General features: G+C 29.1%; 1 protein-coding gene across 2 annotated transcripts; it reads right to left on the reverse strand.

Moving 5' to 3' along the window:
- Window positions 1-3,813: 3,813 nt before the first annotated feature.
- PHO1-H5 (PHO1 family protein) lies at window positions 3,814-15,698 on the reverse strand. Of its 2 annotated transcripts, none has more exons than XM_006589220.4 (15): window positions 15,282-15,698; window positions 13,281-13,361; window positions 12,838-13,069; window positions 11,398-11,737; window positions 8,688-8,736; window positions 7,148-7,219; window positions 6,854-6,983; window positions 6,470-6,590; window positions 5,916-6,165; window positions 5,692-5,796; window positions 5,536-5,580; window positions 5,271-5,423; window positions 4,814-5,092; window positions 4,601-4,737; window positions 3,814-4,128 (listed from the first exon to the last, which is right to left on the reverse strand). In XM_006589220.4, the coding sequence occupies exons 1-15, from the start codon at window positions 15,522-15,524 to the stop codon at window positions 4,041-4,043; spliced, it is 2,325 nt and encodes a 774-aa protein (XP_006589283.1). In that variant the 5' UTR covers window positions 15,525-15,698; the 3' UTR covers window positions 3,814-4,040. The 2 variants fall into 2 exon arrangements, with proteins under 2 accessions (XP_006589283.1, XP_003536227.1); XM_003536179.5 differs by having other exon boundaries at window positions 11,398-11,728; window positions 15,282-15,658.
- Window positions 15,699-18,154: the final 2,456 nt, after the last annotated feature.

The raw sequence follows: 18,154 nt of genomic DNA on the forward strand, positions 1-18,154 counted from the left end.
TTTGGATGCCTCAAATAGCTAAAAGTCAAATTTGACTTGGAGAATAAAAATCTTTTAAAAAAATGTGGAACGTGAAATGGAATCAGGCTAAACATGGGCACAGATCAGCTCGAAAACAATTGGGTCAACCACTTTTGTACTCACTCCAATTGGCTAAGTCATTCACTTAGTAACCTTTTATCATGAATGTAAAGATTGTAGGATTTCAACATTTTATGTGTGAATGTTTTTAAATTTATGTTTCTTTTTTTTATTGTTACTGATAAAAAAATATTTTATTTTAATTTTAATTTTTAAAGTAGTTTTTTATCAACAAATATTAATGGTTAGTATGTTAATTTTTATTAGAAGAGATTTAAATCAATGATATTTTCTTTCTTCATTATCAAGTCAATCTTATATCTCTCTTCTCCTTCACCCTTTCTCTCTCAATTATCATGTAACAAAATCACATAAAAGTAAAACACTCATCTCTCATGTCAAAAAAGTATTAGAATATATTTGGATAAGCTTCTCTATAAATACTTCTAGGAAAAGAAAATAAAAAGGAAAAAACAGAAAATGAATTCTACATAAGTAAAATGATTTTTACATTAGTTAATTATTAGCTAATTTATAAATGTCCTCTCATCTTTTATTTTAAAAAAGATATATGAAAAAGTTTTTACAAATTAACTAATGAAGAATTTATTTTAAGTTATGCAAAAAACTTATTTTCTTTTTATCTTCTTATTTTTTCCCTCTTAGATTGCTTTTAGAAAATTACATCCAACCATACCCTTAATCCATTCTGCCATCTTCTATCACAAAAAATGGATGGCTCTGCATTATTATTTGGTTTTTCTGAAGCCCAGCTACTGGTCCCAACCTATTGGGCTTGTTGGTTTCTTTTCACATCCATCTTTAAGTATAAATACTTGAAAATTTCTATTTCCACCTCCATATTACTAATACACTCCTCTCTTTCTCCCTTTCATATTATTAAGTTTTTTTTTTTTACCAAAATGGATTAAAAACAGAAACTAATTACTATAAAGGGTTGGTCAAGAAAGTATTTACCAAAATGAGTGATTTTTATCACGTAGAAAGTAGGAAATGCCATCTGGGTAGCACTTTTTGCCTTTTTGTTTGTGTTAGGAGGTATCATGTTAGTATCTCTATCCTATTAGTAACTTTGTCGACACTAAATATAACTCATGTTACATTTTCATTCAATTTAGTGTCAATCAAGACGACAAAAGATACTTTACAACAATTTATTTTCAGCTCAATTAATCATGTTTGTGTTGTATTGATGAAACAATCTATAATAATTAATTTATATATAATATCTTTATTTAAATCCATTTGACATGTCTTTTAGGTTTCAATTTATTTATATTATATATTTTTATTGTAATAAAAGAGATTCATTTAATCATAATATTATTATATCTAAAATATTATTATTATTATTATTATTTATATGTAAAAATCAGATGAGGAGATTTACAATAACTCACTTTTATTCAATCAAGTGAGTTAAATTCTCGTGATAAAATATATTATTTTATTAAGAAAATATATTTTTAAATAAAGAAAAATTAAAATTACAGTTATAATAGTGTTTGAATTATCATTTAATCTTTTATTATATAATTGCATTTCAATATAAATTTTGTAATTATAATATACTTTTCATTTTTTTACTAATTAAAAATTGAAATAAAGATTAATAAATACATAGGAATGAAAACAAAATATGAGAGAGTTTATTTAAACTTTTTTTAAAAAAGAATATATAATTTTAATAAAATAAGTAACTTTATCTTAAATAAGTATCTTGCGTTGACTCAACCGATACTAAATTAAATCAAAATGTGATACAATGGGGATATTTAGCACACTTGATACCATTGAAACAATCAGATTAATGTCTTTGGCTACATGATAAACAAAAAATACAAGTACTAAGATGACACCTTCTATACATGACAAAAAACACCTATTTTACTAAATATTTTCTTGACCAATATTTTTAATTCATTTTGGTAAAAAAAAAAAAATCCAATTACTCTTCTCTCTGGAAAAAGCACTCCCCCTCTCGAAGCCAACTTTCAAAATCCATGCTGATATTGAAAACTGATGAACCAATATAAAAGAAAGGACACTTGGGAATGCGTAGAGAAGACACGAAACCACACATTTGAGCAGAGTTTTTACCGAAGCAATCAACCACAAAATCAAATTTATCAACCTTAAAATCTGCAAAAGAGGGATCAAATTTGAATTTTAGCAAAACCTCCTTGTTAATAAACTCTTCATTCTCGGAACGTAACAAGGTTGAAGCATATCGTGAATTTGTAATTTCGCATAGCAGAGGAACCAATTGCATTGGAACAAAGATCACACCCTTAAATTCATCATAATTACGCATCTCCTTAACCATGATCTGCCCCTTTAGGTCTTGCTCGCCACAACGTTGGCGTCGGCGAATGACCCCTCAAAAAGAGATGAGATTTCGAACGAATAAAGAAATTGGAAGAGAACGTTGATCGTTCCACATGCGAGCGAGAAGGGGTTGAAGGTAGAGGAGCTCAGTGTCACCGTTGCCGCTCCACCTTCATGCCAGGTCACACATTCCACATAGTCAGGCACATGTGCTAGTTTTTTTTTTTTTTTTTTTTGGGAGAGGGTTTGTTTCTTCCGAAAGAGTGTATGAGGAATTGAGGATTGAGGGGACTGTACTTACTGGGTAGTTTGGGAAAATAAATAAAAAATAATGGAAAAGATGGACTGTATAAGCAATGAGGGTGAGTGGAAATAGCAATTGCCAAATATTTTAGATCCCCAGTGATTTTTTTTTTTTTACAGTTAATATGAGTTTTTAAGACTGTAAGAAAAATGTAAATGAAATTAATCCAAAAAAAATTGATGTAAAAAATAAAAATAAAAATAAAAATTAGCATTATCTTGTATCTATTTTCAAGTTTTTATTTCCTTTAATTTTGTATAAGAGAATTAGTTGAGAGTTAATTCTTAAATTAAAATATAAAAAAAAATTAAAACCAAAGGAGTGGTAAGTTGATTCATGCAGAACCCAAAGAACTGAAGAAGTAACATTTGGAAGCGTAATAGGGTATTATGATGCTGCTTATACTAGTAAATAGTAACCATGACACTTGTTATTTGATAATTGGATACATGTTCGTTTTTTGGTCGGGATTAGTGTCTTGGTGCAACAAGAGACTGTCTACTGTATCTTTGTCAAGTACAGAGTAGGAATAACGGCAGCTTAAGGGTGTACGTAGCTTATACAACTATTACAAGATGTACCTCAACTGATTGATTATGTAATGAAGTTATATAGTGACAATCAGGTAGCAATTCACTTGGTAGAAAATCTTATCTTTCATGCCAGAACGAAGCATGTGGAAGTGCATTATCATTGTACCAAAGGAAAGGTACTATAGGTGACATTGGGAAGAACTATATTAGCACGGAAGGCTAGATTGCAGATACATTTACCAAAAGGACTCAGTGGTCCTAAATTTGAAAAGTTAGAAGACAGCTACTTGGCATGATTTTGAGATTTCCGTCAAGGGAAAAAGTCATTGAGGGAGAGTATTAATTAAAGTTCAACAAATTTAGTGTAAAGTTGCTTTAATTTTAAAACTTGAAGACATTAAACACCAACTTAAATGTGTTTTGTTTGAATAAGGTGTAACTCAATTGGTTGAATAAGATACGTAAGTTAATTGTTGTAAATTTCTGATATCTATTTTCGATTCTTACTGATTAGAAAACAAATTTGTTTTGCCCGACAAAACGAAATTATAAACAACACTAACATTTCAATATTTACTAAAATCAGGAAAAAATAACAATTCGTTCTTTGAACGACTTTTAGCATGTCCAGTTGCCTGAAAAAGAGGCAATAAACAAGAAACAGATTAAGCGAAGTTTCTATCCTCCTCCACTCTTTATTCTTTACACTCCATGCCTCTATTTTGTTAGCATGTCTATAGGACACCTTTTTTTGTACAAGAAAAATCACCTCATCAGTCAGAGTCTATCTCTCGAAATGGTAGTGGAACTGTCTTCACTGCCCGGTAATGACCAACGTTATTTAGATGTTCATTTTCCAACCTGTTCAGACATATCAAGTTCATGAGTGATTTTGTTCACTATTTATCAACTGTTAAGGACCAATTTTAGAAGCTTAAGGTTTTAACATGAGTCGGTACTCGGTCTGTAATATGGTAACAGATACTATAAAACCAAATTATTATGACTTAGAGTTCTTTCATTGTCACCCTAGATTCTAGTGAGTAGTGTAGTGACATTATTGTTTTGACCCAAAGTTTACGTAGGCATGTGCTGTGCCCATGCTTTAAACTCATGATTTTCATGTGAGGAGTATATTAGAAACATTGTGTTTTAACAGGCCAGTACCTAAAAGTATGTGGTTTTAATAGGACTTGCTTATTGGTAAACACAAATAGTGAAATAGTTTGTTACATTGGATGAGATAGGCATTTTGAAGTCCTGATTAATCCAAGAAGGAAATTCTAAAGGATAAAAAAACTCAGTCATCTCTTCAAAATATGATAAAATATACCTGTAGAAATTCCAATGCCCTCTCCGAATAACCTCAAGTGCAGCTAATAAAAAGTCTAGTAGTCGTGACTGAACAGGCCCTACTTTGAAGTGCATGATAGTCTCCACCCACGTCACTCTTAAGACAATGTTTAAGACCTGCAGTCCAACATCACTTCGTTATATAAAAAGCTTATGATTGTGATATTCAGATCAGGAGGTAAAGAAAACTTACAATAGACATATAGTATATGCTTTTATTCTTTAGAATTAGATCATCTCTGAGCCATGGATTTATGGATTTTGGATTAAGAAATCCCCAGTCCTTGATAAAATCCCAGTACAGTTGATACATTGTGGCCACCACAGAAGTGATTAAGACTATAGCAAACCATAGATTGTCATTTTGCCTGCTGTATGTTACTCTAGCCCCTGCTGCCACCATTGCTGAGACATACTTTCCCATGTTAGCCAAATGGTTCACATCACCATCATCAAACCACCGTCTTGCACACTTGTAAGAGCATTCAATAAGCACGTGTTAGTTTGTGAAATAATGGGGAATACACAGTATAAGAGAAATTCAATTAGCAATGTAGCATGTCTCCAATTGTTGAAGTAGTTAATAATTAGTTTCCTAGGTTGCAATGTCAAAAGAGAAGTGCAATTACCAATCTGCATCCTAGGCTTACCTGCAAAGCACGCCAATAATATGGTAAAAATGAGATGATGTAAGTTATTTCCATATATAATCTTCCAGAATGGCAGGTATCAGGGTGGTGTGTTTTGAATGCTCTAGCAAAAATGTGACAACCTGCACTTTCCAAATGCCTAAGCAATGGAATCTGTAAACACAACCATCACATAAAAAATTAATGTTACTTAAGATGCACAATAATAAGTAGAAGTGAAAAAACCTCAATAATAAAATCAACTTGTAGGCTATAATAAGATCACCTGGCTAGTTAGTTGGTCAGCCATAAAAAAGTCTACTAGAAGAACCTGTAGAAATGATAAATTAAAATGAAAAAAAAAATGCCAAGTTCAGTTTTCTACATATATGGTATTACAATGTATCCAATAGTTCCAAGAAATTAAATGAGGGAAGTTTACCTTATAAAAGGGAGAGCATACTATGTTGCGAATAACACGGATGAAGCAGTAACGTGTGGGGCGATAAAAAAGGTCAAATGGGCAAATGAGCAATACTACGAAAAACTGAAAATCGAATTTCATAATCAGTATAAAGGTTTATAAATTACTTTCCCAAATTTCAAGCAAACTAAGCTAGTTTATCTTATAAAATAACTAGGAAAAGCAATAGTTATTAGACTAACCAGAAGAAGAATTCCAGGAATGGCATCAATTTCCGTAGGAGAAAAGTTTGCAGCCCTTAGAAGCAGATGTATGACCATTGCCCCAATCACAGTTGTCATTAAGGTAGTGCTCATCAGAAACGCATCTCTGTGCTTCAGTGCTGTGCTTGGTGAGAATTCAAATATGAAATTATAATTGATTCTTGTATTCTTCCACATGAACAGGTTGCATCCATACATAAACAAGTGCAGGCTTAACAATGTAAACACACTGCACAAAATCATTGTAACCATTATTAGTGCACCAATAACATAGTCATTTTTGTCTAAAATTCTGCAAATTAAATTTTCAGGGGAGTTTTTACAATCTGTTTAGTTTAAGTTCATTTAATTTCATGGTTTATAATTATAAAGGCAAGTTAAAAAAGATATATAGGATTTTATAATCTACCTAGTAGAATTTTTTATCTCAATGTTACCCTTATTAATATTTGGAATTAATGTAACAATTTAAGGGTGTCTAAATAAAGATATAATGTGAGAAATGTGTTCAAGTTGGAACAATGTGAAGAAACCTGAAAACGGGGTAGACTGTTTCCATATAAGCTGGCTCGTTATTAGAGGAGAATATACCGCACAAATGTGCCAAGATTGCATATACACAAAACAAGGATACAAAGCAACCTGTAGACAACCCTGCAGACACAGTAAAATTTGACTAATTAGCTTGGTTGGTCCACACTGCCCAAATTAGTGGCCACTAAGCATAGTGTATTAGCAGTACATCAAAATTTTATTTGCCTGGTCTGTTGGTACATGCAGTGGTCAACTTATATACTATTTCATTGCAATTTGAAGTGACACTACTTTCATTATAAGTAAAATACTTTGTTAGTGTTAGTCAATGTTAAAAGTGTCATTCCAATATGAAGGAAGAGACACAGAGAGAGAAGCATTACCGACAAGGAAGGTGACCATGTGAGAATCTTTATGTTGTTGGGGTCTTAAAAATTTCATTGCCTTTTTCCTATCGTTGTTGGCAAAGTGCTTGGTGAATATGGATTCCACTTCGTCCATTAGTCTAAAAACCTTACAAAACCAACGTTATTATAATGATAACCACTTATTAGAATACCATATAACCCATTATCAAGAATTACAGAAGACCAAAACCAAAAGAATTAAAGTTGAATGCAATATGCTGCTTTTCTTATCCTTTTTCTTTTAAGGCATTGGAAGAAACCAAAATGTACCTTGTCAGAACTAACGAAATGGGATCTCTTCACTTCTTTTAAATAATTTGCAGAAGCTTTTTGACAAGATACCTGCTCGATCAGATGACAATATGATTAATTTTTAAATAATTTGCAGAAGCTTTTAAATAAAAGGAATAGGAATTCATAGTAACAGATTAGATATGCAAACTTAATTAAAGTTAGTGGCGTAATAAATTATCAATGCCAAGGAATAGTTCATGTGTAACTTTTAGACCGCTCACAACTTTTGATGCACATTGAAATATAAACTATAAACTGATATTTGATTAACCTCGTGATATTAAATTGAATTGAATAAATTTTGATCTCATATTACAAATAAACTCAACCTAAGTTAACCCCAATGGCTAATTCAAAGTAAAAGATTAAGTAAGCCTTATCAGGAATATTAATAGCTATATTTCCAACAACCTTAGACATCTTGATGAACTGGGTTAATATCATCATCTTCTTCTTTTTTTCTTTTTCTTTTACAAATACAAATCACTATGATGATTCGATTTACCAAAACATAATTATGGATGACACATCTGTATACCATTAATGGTGATTGTCGGAACTAAATACATAATAAATTATTCAATTACAAGAACACTATAATATTTTTCTCACTTTTGCTGAATGCGCCGATAACCATTCCAATATTCACCTTTTACTCACTTTTAATTGTTGGGCGATTTTTTTTTTAAAAAAAGAGTGGTTCTTGTCTTTTCAAATCGAAAAAAAAAAATATTTTTTTAGTCTAAACGGATAACTTTTTTGTCCTAAACATTTTATGTCATTAAAAGAAAAGCACGAGTGAGCGTCATATTGTGCCTAAAGAATTGCAATACCACGTCTGATTAAAAAAGAAAAAGATATTACATAAAAAAAAAAGATAAAAGCCACCACGCACCAGCTATATATTAAGTATATATAATTGAATAAATGTAGCTAAGCTCTCTATGACTATCATCATAAATATTATATTCGAACACATAGTTTTCTTATTCACTCACAGATATGCACAAATAAAAATGTTAAATTTATATATATATTGTGTCAAACAGCTGTACCCCTTTTATTGATTAAATAAAATTAAATAGATGTAGAAGCAAAAAGAGTTTTGGACATATATATAAGATGTGACTCCATCAATCAAAAGGAAAATGGAAAAGAGAAATTTAGTGGTACAATCACTATCTTTAGGTCATATGTACTGTAAGTCAAATTTAGTTGGGATGGGAAATCAGGTTTGATCTTGTCCATCATGGAAACAGTTTAAGATTCTCATGACTTTCATGTATGAAAGCACAGCCTTCAAGTGCAATTAAGCATGATGAGTAATACGACAAAGGATTAATTCTTGAGAAACTTTCTTTAGTTTTCGTCTTTATTATCGCAAAATATGTGATTGAATGGGAGGACTTCTTCAATCTCATCAAATCCTTTTTAATTTGTGTTTGCCTATGTATATTTGCACATGTAGCGTGTTAAAACTTGAGAGAAAATAGGAGGAGATATTTTTAAGCCTTACCTTGTCAAATTTCTTTAATATCTTTGTAAATGCTACCATATTGAGTGAGCTGCCAAAACGAGAGAATGTGGTATTAGAAGTTGCGCAATCATGAAAGTGATGCATGCTTATACGTAAATGAATGTGCATAAAACCCACTACCCAATGAAGTATATTCATATATTTTGTAAAGAAATGCAAGGTTGGATGGCATTCATTCGTAATAATTATTATAATTATTTCATACAAGGCAAAGAATCACAATGTTTATTGAAATTAATGTCCTGTGTTAGTATGACCTTTATTAAAGATATAAATTAGAAATTTAATTAATATAAACATTAAGGATTTAGACAATGATACATTATATATTAATAAATTATTCTTTTACTGCATATTAATAAATAATTATATTAATATAAAAGTTGATAATTCTATCGATTGGATGGTATATCTATCATAATATTAGTGTGATATATTATATTGGTAGGGTAGATTCACAATGTTTATAACAGCTTAATATTTTTAGAAAAAAAATATATTAATTAAGAGAAATAATCTTTTTTTTTTAGATAGAGAGAAATAATCTTAACATTTTTATTAGTATAATATGACATTTTTTTTTCATTATTTCAGACTATAATCTTCAGGTAGAGAAACATTCTAGCTAGCATGTGACTGTGGCCTTACTCACACTGCAAAAAATGTCATGTATAGTATTGATAAAATAAATGTTAAACAGTTGTATTTGTCTCTGTCAATATAACTTTTGTCTAATGAAATCAAATTAATAGTATAGATATTGTGCATATATTAACAATATTATATATATGTATTCTATACTAATGAGATGTTTATTAGTATAATGTATCATCCTATTAAAAAAAATTATAATATCTATATTAACCATTCAACTTTATTAGACGACGACTTTACTACTGAAGGTTAATCTAAAATCAAACCGTTAATATATTAAATTTAATTGGTACCTTTTGAATATTGATAATGTAAATGTATTTTACTATCAAGTAACTATGGATTGATATATAATTAATTAAAAATTATTAAATTTATAATAAAAATTTTAAAAGCCATATTTAAGATTATTTCATGGACTTTTATCTTTATATCGACAATATATTAATATTAAAGCCTAATATATGACTTTTTTTATACATATAGTCTTATTTTATTTCATTTTCTGGCACATGTATTTATTTTCGTTAATATATATATTCAATTGGACAAATTAAGGTTGATAATATAATTAATCAGTAAAAAAAGAGCTTAATTAATATTAGTTTTATTTATATGATGGTAATAATAATTTCATTATATAAAAAATATTTGTTAAATTTTTGAAGCATTAATTCTTGCATTTTAGAGGCGTGCCCTATATATAGGTATATTGATATAATTAGCAATTTTACTAGACCATTAGGTCAACCGGAAAAACACGATAGTTATGTTACCTTTACATAATTTATAGAATTTCAAACTTGTTATCAAGTGATTGATATTTTTATATCCACAGCTCACTCATTTTGATTTATGGGAAACCTTTATATTATTAGAAAAAAAACTTCTTACTAGGATTTTCTAAACTTTTTGTTTAATTAAATAAAAACAATGCTAAAAATAGGATTTCTTTTTTCGGTTTCTCGTAAAATTAAGTCTCTCTCGACTCCCTTCCTCTTTCCGGAATCTATAAATTACCACATTAAAATTTCAGGTGAAAAATAAACAAACAAACAAACAAGCAATTGAAAAGGAATTTTCAACTTAAGAAAGAAAACGAAATGAAAAGGTAAAGCAAAATTTGACGATAAGAAGTGCAATTTGATTTTGTTGGCCACTATTTGGAAGTGTGTGCTAAAGTTAGCTTTATAGTTCCTAACAGAAACATCTTGCCCCATTCCCGTATAATGCAACCAAAGATAAAAAAAATGCACAATCTATCAAATAAATCGCCTTACACTTCAATATTAAAAAAGATGAATTTAATTATAATGATGTACTAAAGTTATATAAATATGGAGTGATATGTGTTGTGTGAATAGATCTACTGATCTAACGTGACATTCACACCAACCTTCATTTTTTCTCTCTATCCAAAACCTTACGTGATGTTGTGAACTGCCATGCAACAAATCCTTTCATTGCCCTCCTTATCATTTCTATATATTCTTTCCAATTTTGGCTAAGATGGTCACGAAATCAATATTCCCTTTTCTTAGAGTTTTTTTCATTTTTCATCAGCAAAAGGAACATGATGATAATACTAATAACAACGAGTACCAACCTTGAATTAAATGCTAAGAAGTTTGATCTGTTTGAGTAAAATTTACAGTTCAAATCTTATATATGAATAGAAAAGGTAAACAGTTACAATCTTTTACAATTTTAGATTAGTTTACTCGTTTTCACACTTAAATTATTTGAGACTAGTAACTTTTTTCTTTGTTTCTCATAATCTCATCCTTTCAGAGACAATCATACTCAAGACACAATTGAGAATTTGAATTTAATTTGATTTATCATGTTGTGAGAAATTAATTAACCCCTTCTATTAGACTCAATCCTTATTGGTAGACTCAAAATTTTAATTTTAGTTATTGAATATTGGTATTAAATAAACATTAGCTAAAAGTAAAACTTAAGCGAATTAATTAACTAGTTTTGTAATAATTAAAAATGCTAATAATTAGGGAATTTATACATAAATGAGTACCTGTAAGTTTTGAGTAGGCCAAATCCTTTATAGAGCTCGACAAAGGCACCTCTAATCATTTTCTCAGCACATTGGAGCTTTCTCTTGTGAACCAAGTCTCCGGTGGGATTCTTGACTAAATCCTCCCACAGCATGCTAGTGATAGCTGTAATTGCTCGAGTTGGATTAGTGGCTGGAACATCAATTCTCATTGCCATCTTTGGCTTTCCCTTCTTCGTTTTTGTCCTCATCACTGAATTAACGAAACTTATACCATTTTTCTCTAATGTTGTGATTACCTCATCCGTCTGTGAAATCTCTGAATTTGTTTCATCTGAATCTCCAAAATTTTCTGCACAAACTAACATAATCATGCAACTTAATCATGTATCACATACATACATATATATATAAAGGATATAGAAAGAGATAGTATCTTAAAAGACTTTTTATACTATTATTCAATCTTAATCCATAATGCATTGTAAAATATTAAAATTAAAATAATCATCTTAAAATTCATAAAAAAACTGATTTCTAATTGTAAAAGATTTTTATTTACCTTGTATATCCATTAAACTCTATATCTATAAGCATCAAACTAATAATAAAGGGTTTAAATAGCTCACCCAAGATCTTAAACTCTAACATTGATATTTTCATTATACACAAAAAAATGTTTTGCCAATTTTTTACGTTTATTGTTTATTGAAATTTTATATATCTCGTTTATTTTTGAGAAAAAAATACAAATTAAAGAAAATCTAATTAATATGAAAAAAATGATATATTAAAATATTAGTTATTGATTTTTGCCAAATTATTAAACCTCTAAAAAATTAATTTACTTACACATATTTCACCCTTCCTGTTTACTATTATTATTTTTATTTCTCACTTATGGTCTCAACATATATTTTGTTGCTAATAAGAACTTTATATTTATACATAGTTATAGTTTCCCTTTAAATTTTGAATAATATTATCTACCGTGCTTACACTTTATCTAAGAGTATGTTGAAATGTCTTGTTTTATTGTGTAATCTAAAATAAATAATGTAAGAAAAACATTACAAATATCATTACTTTTAAGAATTATTGCATATTGAAGTATGTAATGGGTCGACAAAGTTCCACGTACTACTCCACATATACATATAATTTCTATGTGGTGTATGACGTCAGCAAGCACTTAAAAACACAAATTGATCTACACTAGGAATTTTGTTGAGCACAAATCTACCCAAGATCCAATATCTTGATTGAATTAAATAGTAAATCCAATGTTACAATAAAATAATAATATAGCCTTCAAATAATAATAATAATAATAATAAAATCACAACAATGTTAATCTAGACAATCATCTCCTGTGTATAGCTAGAGGGTTTCCCTCTTAGTTTGGGGGTTTCGATAGAAAGAAAAATTAATAAGGAGATGAATTAGAAGAAAGGAGCTAACCGGAATAATCAGAATCCCGGGTTGGAGAATATTGAGGGGATACTCCGGTGCTATATGGCTTTGACGGAGAATTTTTCCGGCGACAGTCACTGATAATTTGCTTGAGGTCAAGCAATATTTGAAGCTGCTTGTTCAGGGTTTCTCCTCTTTCAATGAACTCACTCTCTTGTCTCCGGTAAAATTGATTCACCTTGTTCAGCTCTTCATCCAGCCTCATAAAAAATACACGTACCTGAACATACAATCATCATAATAATAAAATATCAATAAATGATATATGTTTTCATGTGAGTCCAAATATATATATATATATATATTAATTAGTAGATAGAAAACAAATTAAGAAATTAATATACCTAGTCCTCTTCTGAAAATAACTGTGCAAGCTCTATATATATATATTTATTATAGTAGATAGAAAACAAATTAAGAAATTAATATACCTCGTCCTCCTCTGAAAATAATTGTGCAAGTTCTGTTTCGTAGATTTCTTCTTCGTCATCCTTTGTGGTTTTCTTCCTCACCTACATACGTCACAAAACTAATTAATATATCCATATTTATTTTTCTCTTTTACAATTCTTTTTTTTAATGTGTTAACATTAATACTTATTTTTTTTCTTTTATATTTTATGTTGCCACGCTAGTGGCACAGATAGATCCGCAAATGCCACAACCGTGTCGTTGGCTTTCGTGAGAGATTGAGAAACCCCCTAAAAGAAAGCAGAAAAAGGGTTTCACAAAAAAAGGAGGCCACTAAGCCAACTTTATTTAGTACTTAACCCCACATACTCAACTCGCTACATTTTCCGTCCAACCCCAACTTTTCCTAATTTTTATTTTCTAGCTTTTTCTTCTAATAACCATTCATGATTCATTGTATTTATTCCGCTTTTTTTTTTATTACCATTCACTGTTGATAAAAATGAAATATCAACTTCATTGATGTCTAAGTGATGACATTTAAATAGCAAAATCCAAAGATAAAGAGGAACTTAAATTCATGCGTATAGTATGTTGAGTTGAATTATTTCACGGATACAGCCGCTCTCTCTCTCTCTCTATATATAGGTGTCGAACTATTGATACATCGTTAAAAGAATTTAATTCTTTTACGTATTGATTATTCTAGCAAAATCTTTTATCTTCAATAATTCAATAATATATGATTAAATCAAGGACAAAGATAAGAAGTACACTTAAAAAATTAATTAAGGATCTCACATTCTTGCTTATGCCCTAGGCATCTTTGTTGTTAGACCTAGATAGTTTTTGTATTTTCTCTTATTTTCCCACTGATAAAAAAATATTAATTAAGGAATTAAAAATAAAAAATGATACAAAAATTAAATATCATTAATTAATGCATTTTAATTTATCACGATTAATTTCTAATTAAAACTACAGTAGAAGTTAATTAGTATTTAGTACTGGTATTATTTTCTCAATAAATATTCTCCTGAGTCCAGAGACCCGTTAGTTAGTATTCTTAAATCATTTTTGTTATATCTAAATCATTTATTGTTGATTTTTCTACTAGTATCAAATATGGGTGATTTCTAGGAATCATGTGCACAATTTCATTTGACCACACATTATAAATGACGAATAAGGTTTTCAATTGTTAATTACTTCAACTACAATTACACACACTATGTTACTGCAATTTTGGGAATCACATTAAATTTCTTTTCTTTGCTTTGTTTTTGGCCATTCATATTATTTATACCTAGACCAACAAGTCATTAATTAGAATAGTATTAAACTTAATTTTCTTAACTAAGATTTTGAATTCGAGTTTTATTTATGAAAAAAATGTAACGGCAGTTGAGAGGAATTTTTTTAACTAAAAATATTAATTAAATTTTCTAACAAAATTTAGTGATAAAAAACTTATAAATATTCTGTATAATAACATAATTAATCTATATATATATTAACCATACCGTGGATTAAAAAAGTAATCCATTGGTTAAGAACGCATTAACTAGCGAAGAGTTTCAGCTGTTGAATTCTCCGAAAACAATTCCTTGTCAGAAAAAAGATGTCGCATTTAGTTTTCTTCGCTTTTCATGCAGTAAAGTCATGCCGCTAAAACATCACCCCCTCTCGAATTTGAATAGAAAAAAACAATAATTTTTTCTTTCTATTTATATTTTCTTTCTTCTTTATTTTCTTTTATCACATCCAAATTAAACATAGTATAAAATATATTTTCAGCGTGTGTGTGACATTTTGTGCCAACACAGGATTTCTGGTACGTGCCAGATAGATACTGATAGATATATACTAGTACTTCATTGCCAGAAAAACAGCAAAAAAGCCGAAATTTGCCGGAAAATATTAACCAAACTCGCGGGAAGCAATAAGCTAGCACAAACTCATGATCGAAGTCAAGTTATAAAAATATTATGACAAATATTTGTCTTTCCTTAATTAATTACCTGAATGATGTTGAGGTCATGATGGTCGGAAGCTGAAAAGTTTTGAGCAATATTTTTGACAAAGAAGCTTAAGGAATCGAAAATGGACAGACCAAAGTCTGGTTTAGCGTGGTGGTGGGATTGCTTGGGAATTCTTGAGAGCTTGATCCTCTTTATCTGCTTCTTGAGCTGCCAATAGTTGACGAAGGCCTCTTTCCATTCTGGTATCAGTTGGGCTTCTAGCTCCTTTGAGAACTTCACCATTTGTTTATCTTAATTTTGTGGGTGAAGATAGAAATTAAAGGAGCCTGGAGGTGAAGAGAGTGATGTTGTGTTAGAGGAATTAAAAAGGTGGAAGATAGCTTATTTGAAGTGGGGGTGTCATGATCCAATCCCAAAGACATTTTATATATATAGATAGAGAGTGGAGCCGTGTGCAAATAGAGCAGACCGCGAGTAGCCAATTTCAATTATATCATTCAAATGGACACTTAAGATTTAATTTCTTTTAAATAATTTTAATCATTTTTATATAATTGTTTGTTTCATATTTACTTTATTTTGTTATATATATATATATATATATATTAACTAGTCATATATGTAATAATTATTTAATTTTTAATTTCAGTCACCTATATATAATTTGATGAATCAAATAAACTCACTAGGATCGGTTTATAGTAATGGGTTGGGATACAATGCATGATACTATTTGTTGAAACCTCCTAACAAAATGTAATCATTAAATCATAATAAAAAAAAGTCAGGATTAAAAACACATTATTTTTTAAGTGGTGATTGTTTAATCTCTAACTAATTTTTAATCTAGTGAAAAAAAAAAATTTAATCTTAATGTCAATTATGGGTTTAATTTCCATTTCGATATTATTCATTCACTCACCCCATAAGTGTTATGCTAGTAATTTACATGACCATAATAAAATTAAAGAGATTTAATTTGATTGATTAGATATAATGTAAGTATTATAAATTTATTGATATTGTATTTTATTTTTATGGATAAAAAAATTCAAAAACTTATAATGTTTCTACCTTTGCTAGAATAAAAAGAAACATTCAATTGAAGTAATTATTTTATATATTCTAATTATATATCAATGTCTAGAATAAAGATGGAGATATCTCAAACTAATTCTTTTTGCCCTATAAATCTTTTCTTAAATGGAGATATGAAGTCCATATTTAGTTTGTATACTTTCATTATAAATAGTAACATACCAAGGGTGTAGTTTTCTTTGCTGTTTGTTTTATTTTCCCGATGATAAAAAAGAAAAAACATTACCGATTACACTAATAGTTATAAAATCTATTTGCGTGGGCGCCTCAAATATAAAAGAGAAGATAAAATGGTGCGTAGAGATTCGTACTACAAATTTATATAAAACAAAATACCAGATAAAATATAGTAATTATTAGCTAGCACGTACATGACTACATTTGTCAATATTTGTTTTCGTCGTAAAGTAAAAAAAGACTTTTATTTGTGACCCGAGTATGAAAATAAGTTTCGAGTTTCGAGTCTCCATATTGCCGTGGCAGATTTGCTATGATTTAAATATTCTATATAAGAAGGACATACAGTAAATGAAAATATATAGGTTATATGATGAGAATTTTTTTAACAAATGACAAAGATTAAAAATAAGTCAAGTCAAATTAAGTAGTCTAGTCAACTTAATTGAACATTAAAAAAAAGTTTGTTGTCCCACATGAACAACTTAATAAGTTAATATCAATATATTTCTATTTTTTAAACAACTCATGAATGTCATATATTTATATAAATTTAGGTTTATTGAGTAATTTAACAAATAACTGAAAACTTTCAATATAATAAATCAGGTCACGAGCAATTTAAAAGTTCAACTTATTAGTTTCGGCCATAATTTAAAGAAATCTGAAAAGAATTGTGGGTCTTGTGTTTCAAAAATATTGATTATTAATATATATTATATTAAACATTTTTAATTTCTTAAAATTAAATATTTCATAATTTTTATCTTTAATATACTAAATATTTTTTATCTTTACGTCTTTTAATTTTGCAAGCCCATATAAATGCAACTAGCATAATAATTAAAAAAAAACAAGAAATGAAAAGATTAAACTATGTTTTTAATCCTAATAATATGATTTAATATAGTTTTGTTTACCTCTTAAGATTTATAATTGATTTTATCCTGATATTTTTTTTATAAAAAAAAGGATCATTGTTCATATTATTACATAGTACTCGTACGACCTTAAAATGATCCTTGACAGGACATAATTAGATTCATGTAAAATTTAAGAAAATTAAACTAACAACTTTTTTTATTGAAAAAATAAAATTAAACAAAAATACACTTTGTTTAAACCTTCTAGTATTTTCTACACTCCGTGTACTACAGAAGCAACACCAACCTCGATAATATATACCAACCAGACCACAAAATTATGATATATATCAACCAGACCACAAAATTTGGGACTCAAGGATCTTGGATAAGGTAGATAATACTCCTAGTATGCGTGAAGAGAACATAAATGGGGTCCTGGATTCAGTATCACAATTTATTACTTGTAATAAAGACCATGTAGTGAGAGCTTTCTCCAAGAACACAATAATTGCGGGTCAGGGGTCCTGGATTCAATTCCATAATTTATTACTTTTAAAGACGATGTTGTAAGAACTTTCCCCACCTCACTTCAGTTGCTTAATAAATTTCTTGAAAGTGGAATATTCTGAGTAGATACTACTCCAAAGTAAAAAGCATGCATAACCCCATTTAGCTTAGGGAAAATAATGAAAGGAAAAAGGGATGCATGCATGGAGGGATTCCAAGTAGCAAACTTTTCTCTACTAAGATTTCACATCTGGTTTTCTTTGA

This window comes from Glycine max, chromosome 10 (genome assembly GCF_000004515.6).
Source record: "Glycine max cultivar Williams 82 chromosome 10, Glycine_max_v4.0, whole genome shotgun sequence".
Taxonomy (NCBI): Eukaryota; Viridiplantae; Streptophyta; class Magnoliopsida; order Fabales; family Fabaceae; genus Glycine; species Glycine max.

Excerpts from the sequence above, each read along its gene's own strand:
- PHO1-H5 (XM_006589220.4), bottom strand. The coding sequence starts at position 15,524 with ATGGTGAAGTTCTCAAAGGAGCTAGAAGCCCAACTGATACCAGAATGG. Across the intron at positions 5,581-5,691 it reads TATGCTCTCCCTTTTATAAG|GTTCTTCTAGTAGACTTTTT; the intron begins GTAAACTTCCCT and ends TCATTTCTACAG. Across the intron at positions 4,738-4,813 it reads GCATATACTATATGTCTATT|GTCTTAAACATTGTCTTAAG; the intron begins GTAAGTTTTCTT and ends GTTGGACTGCAG.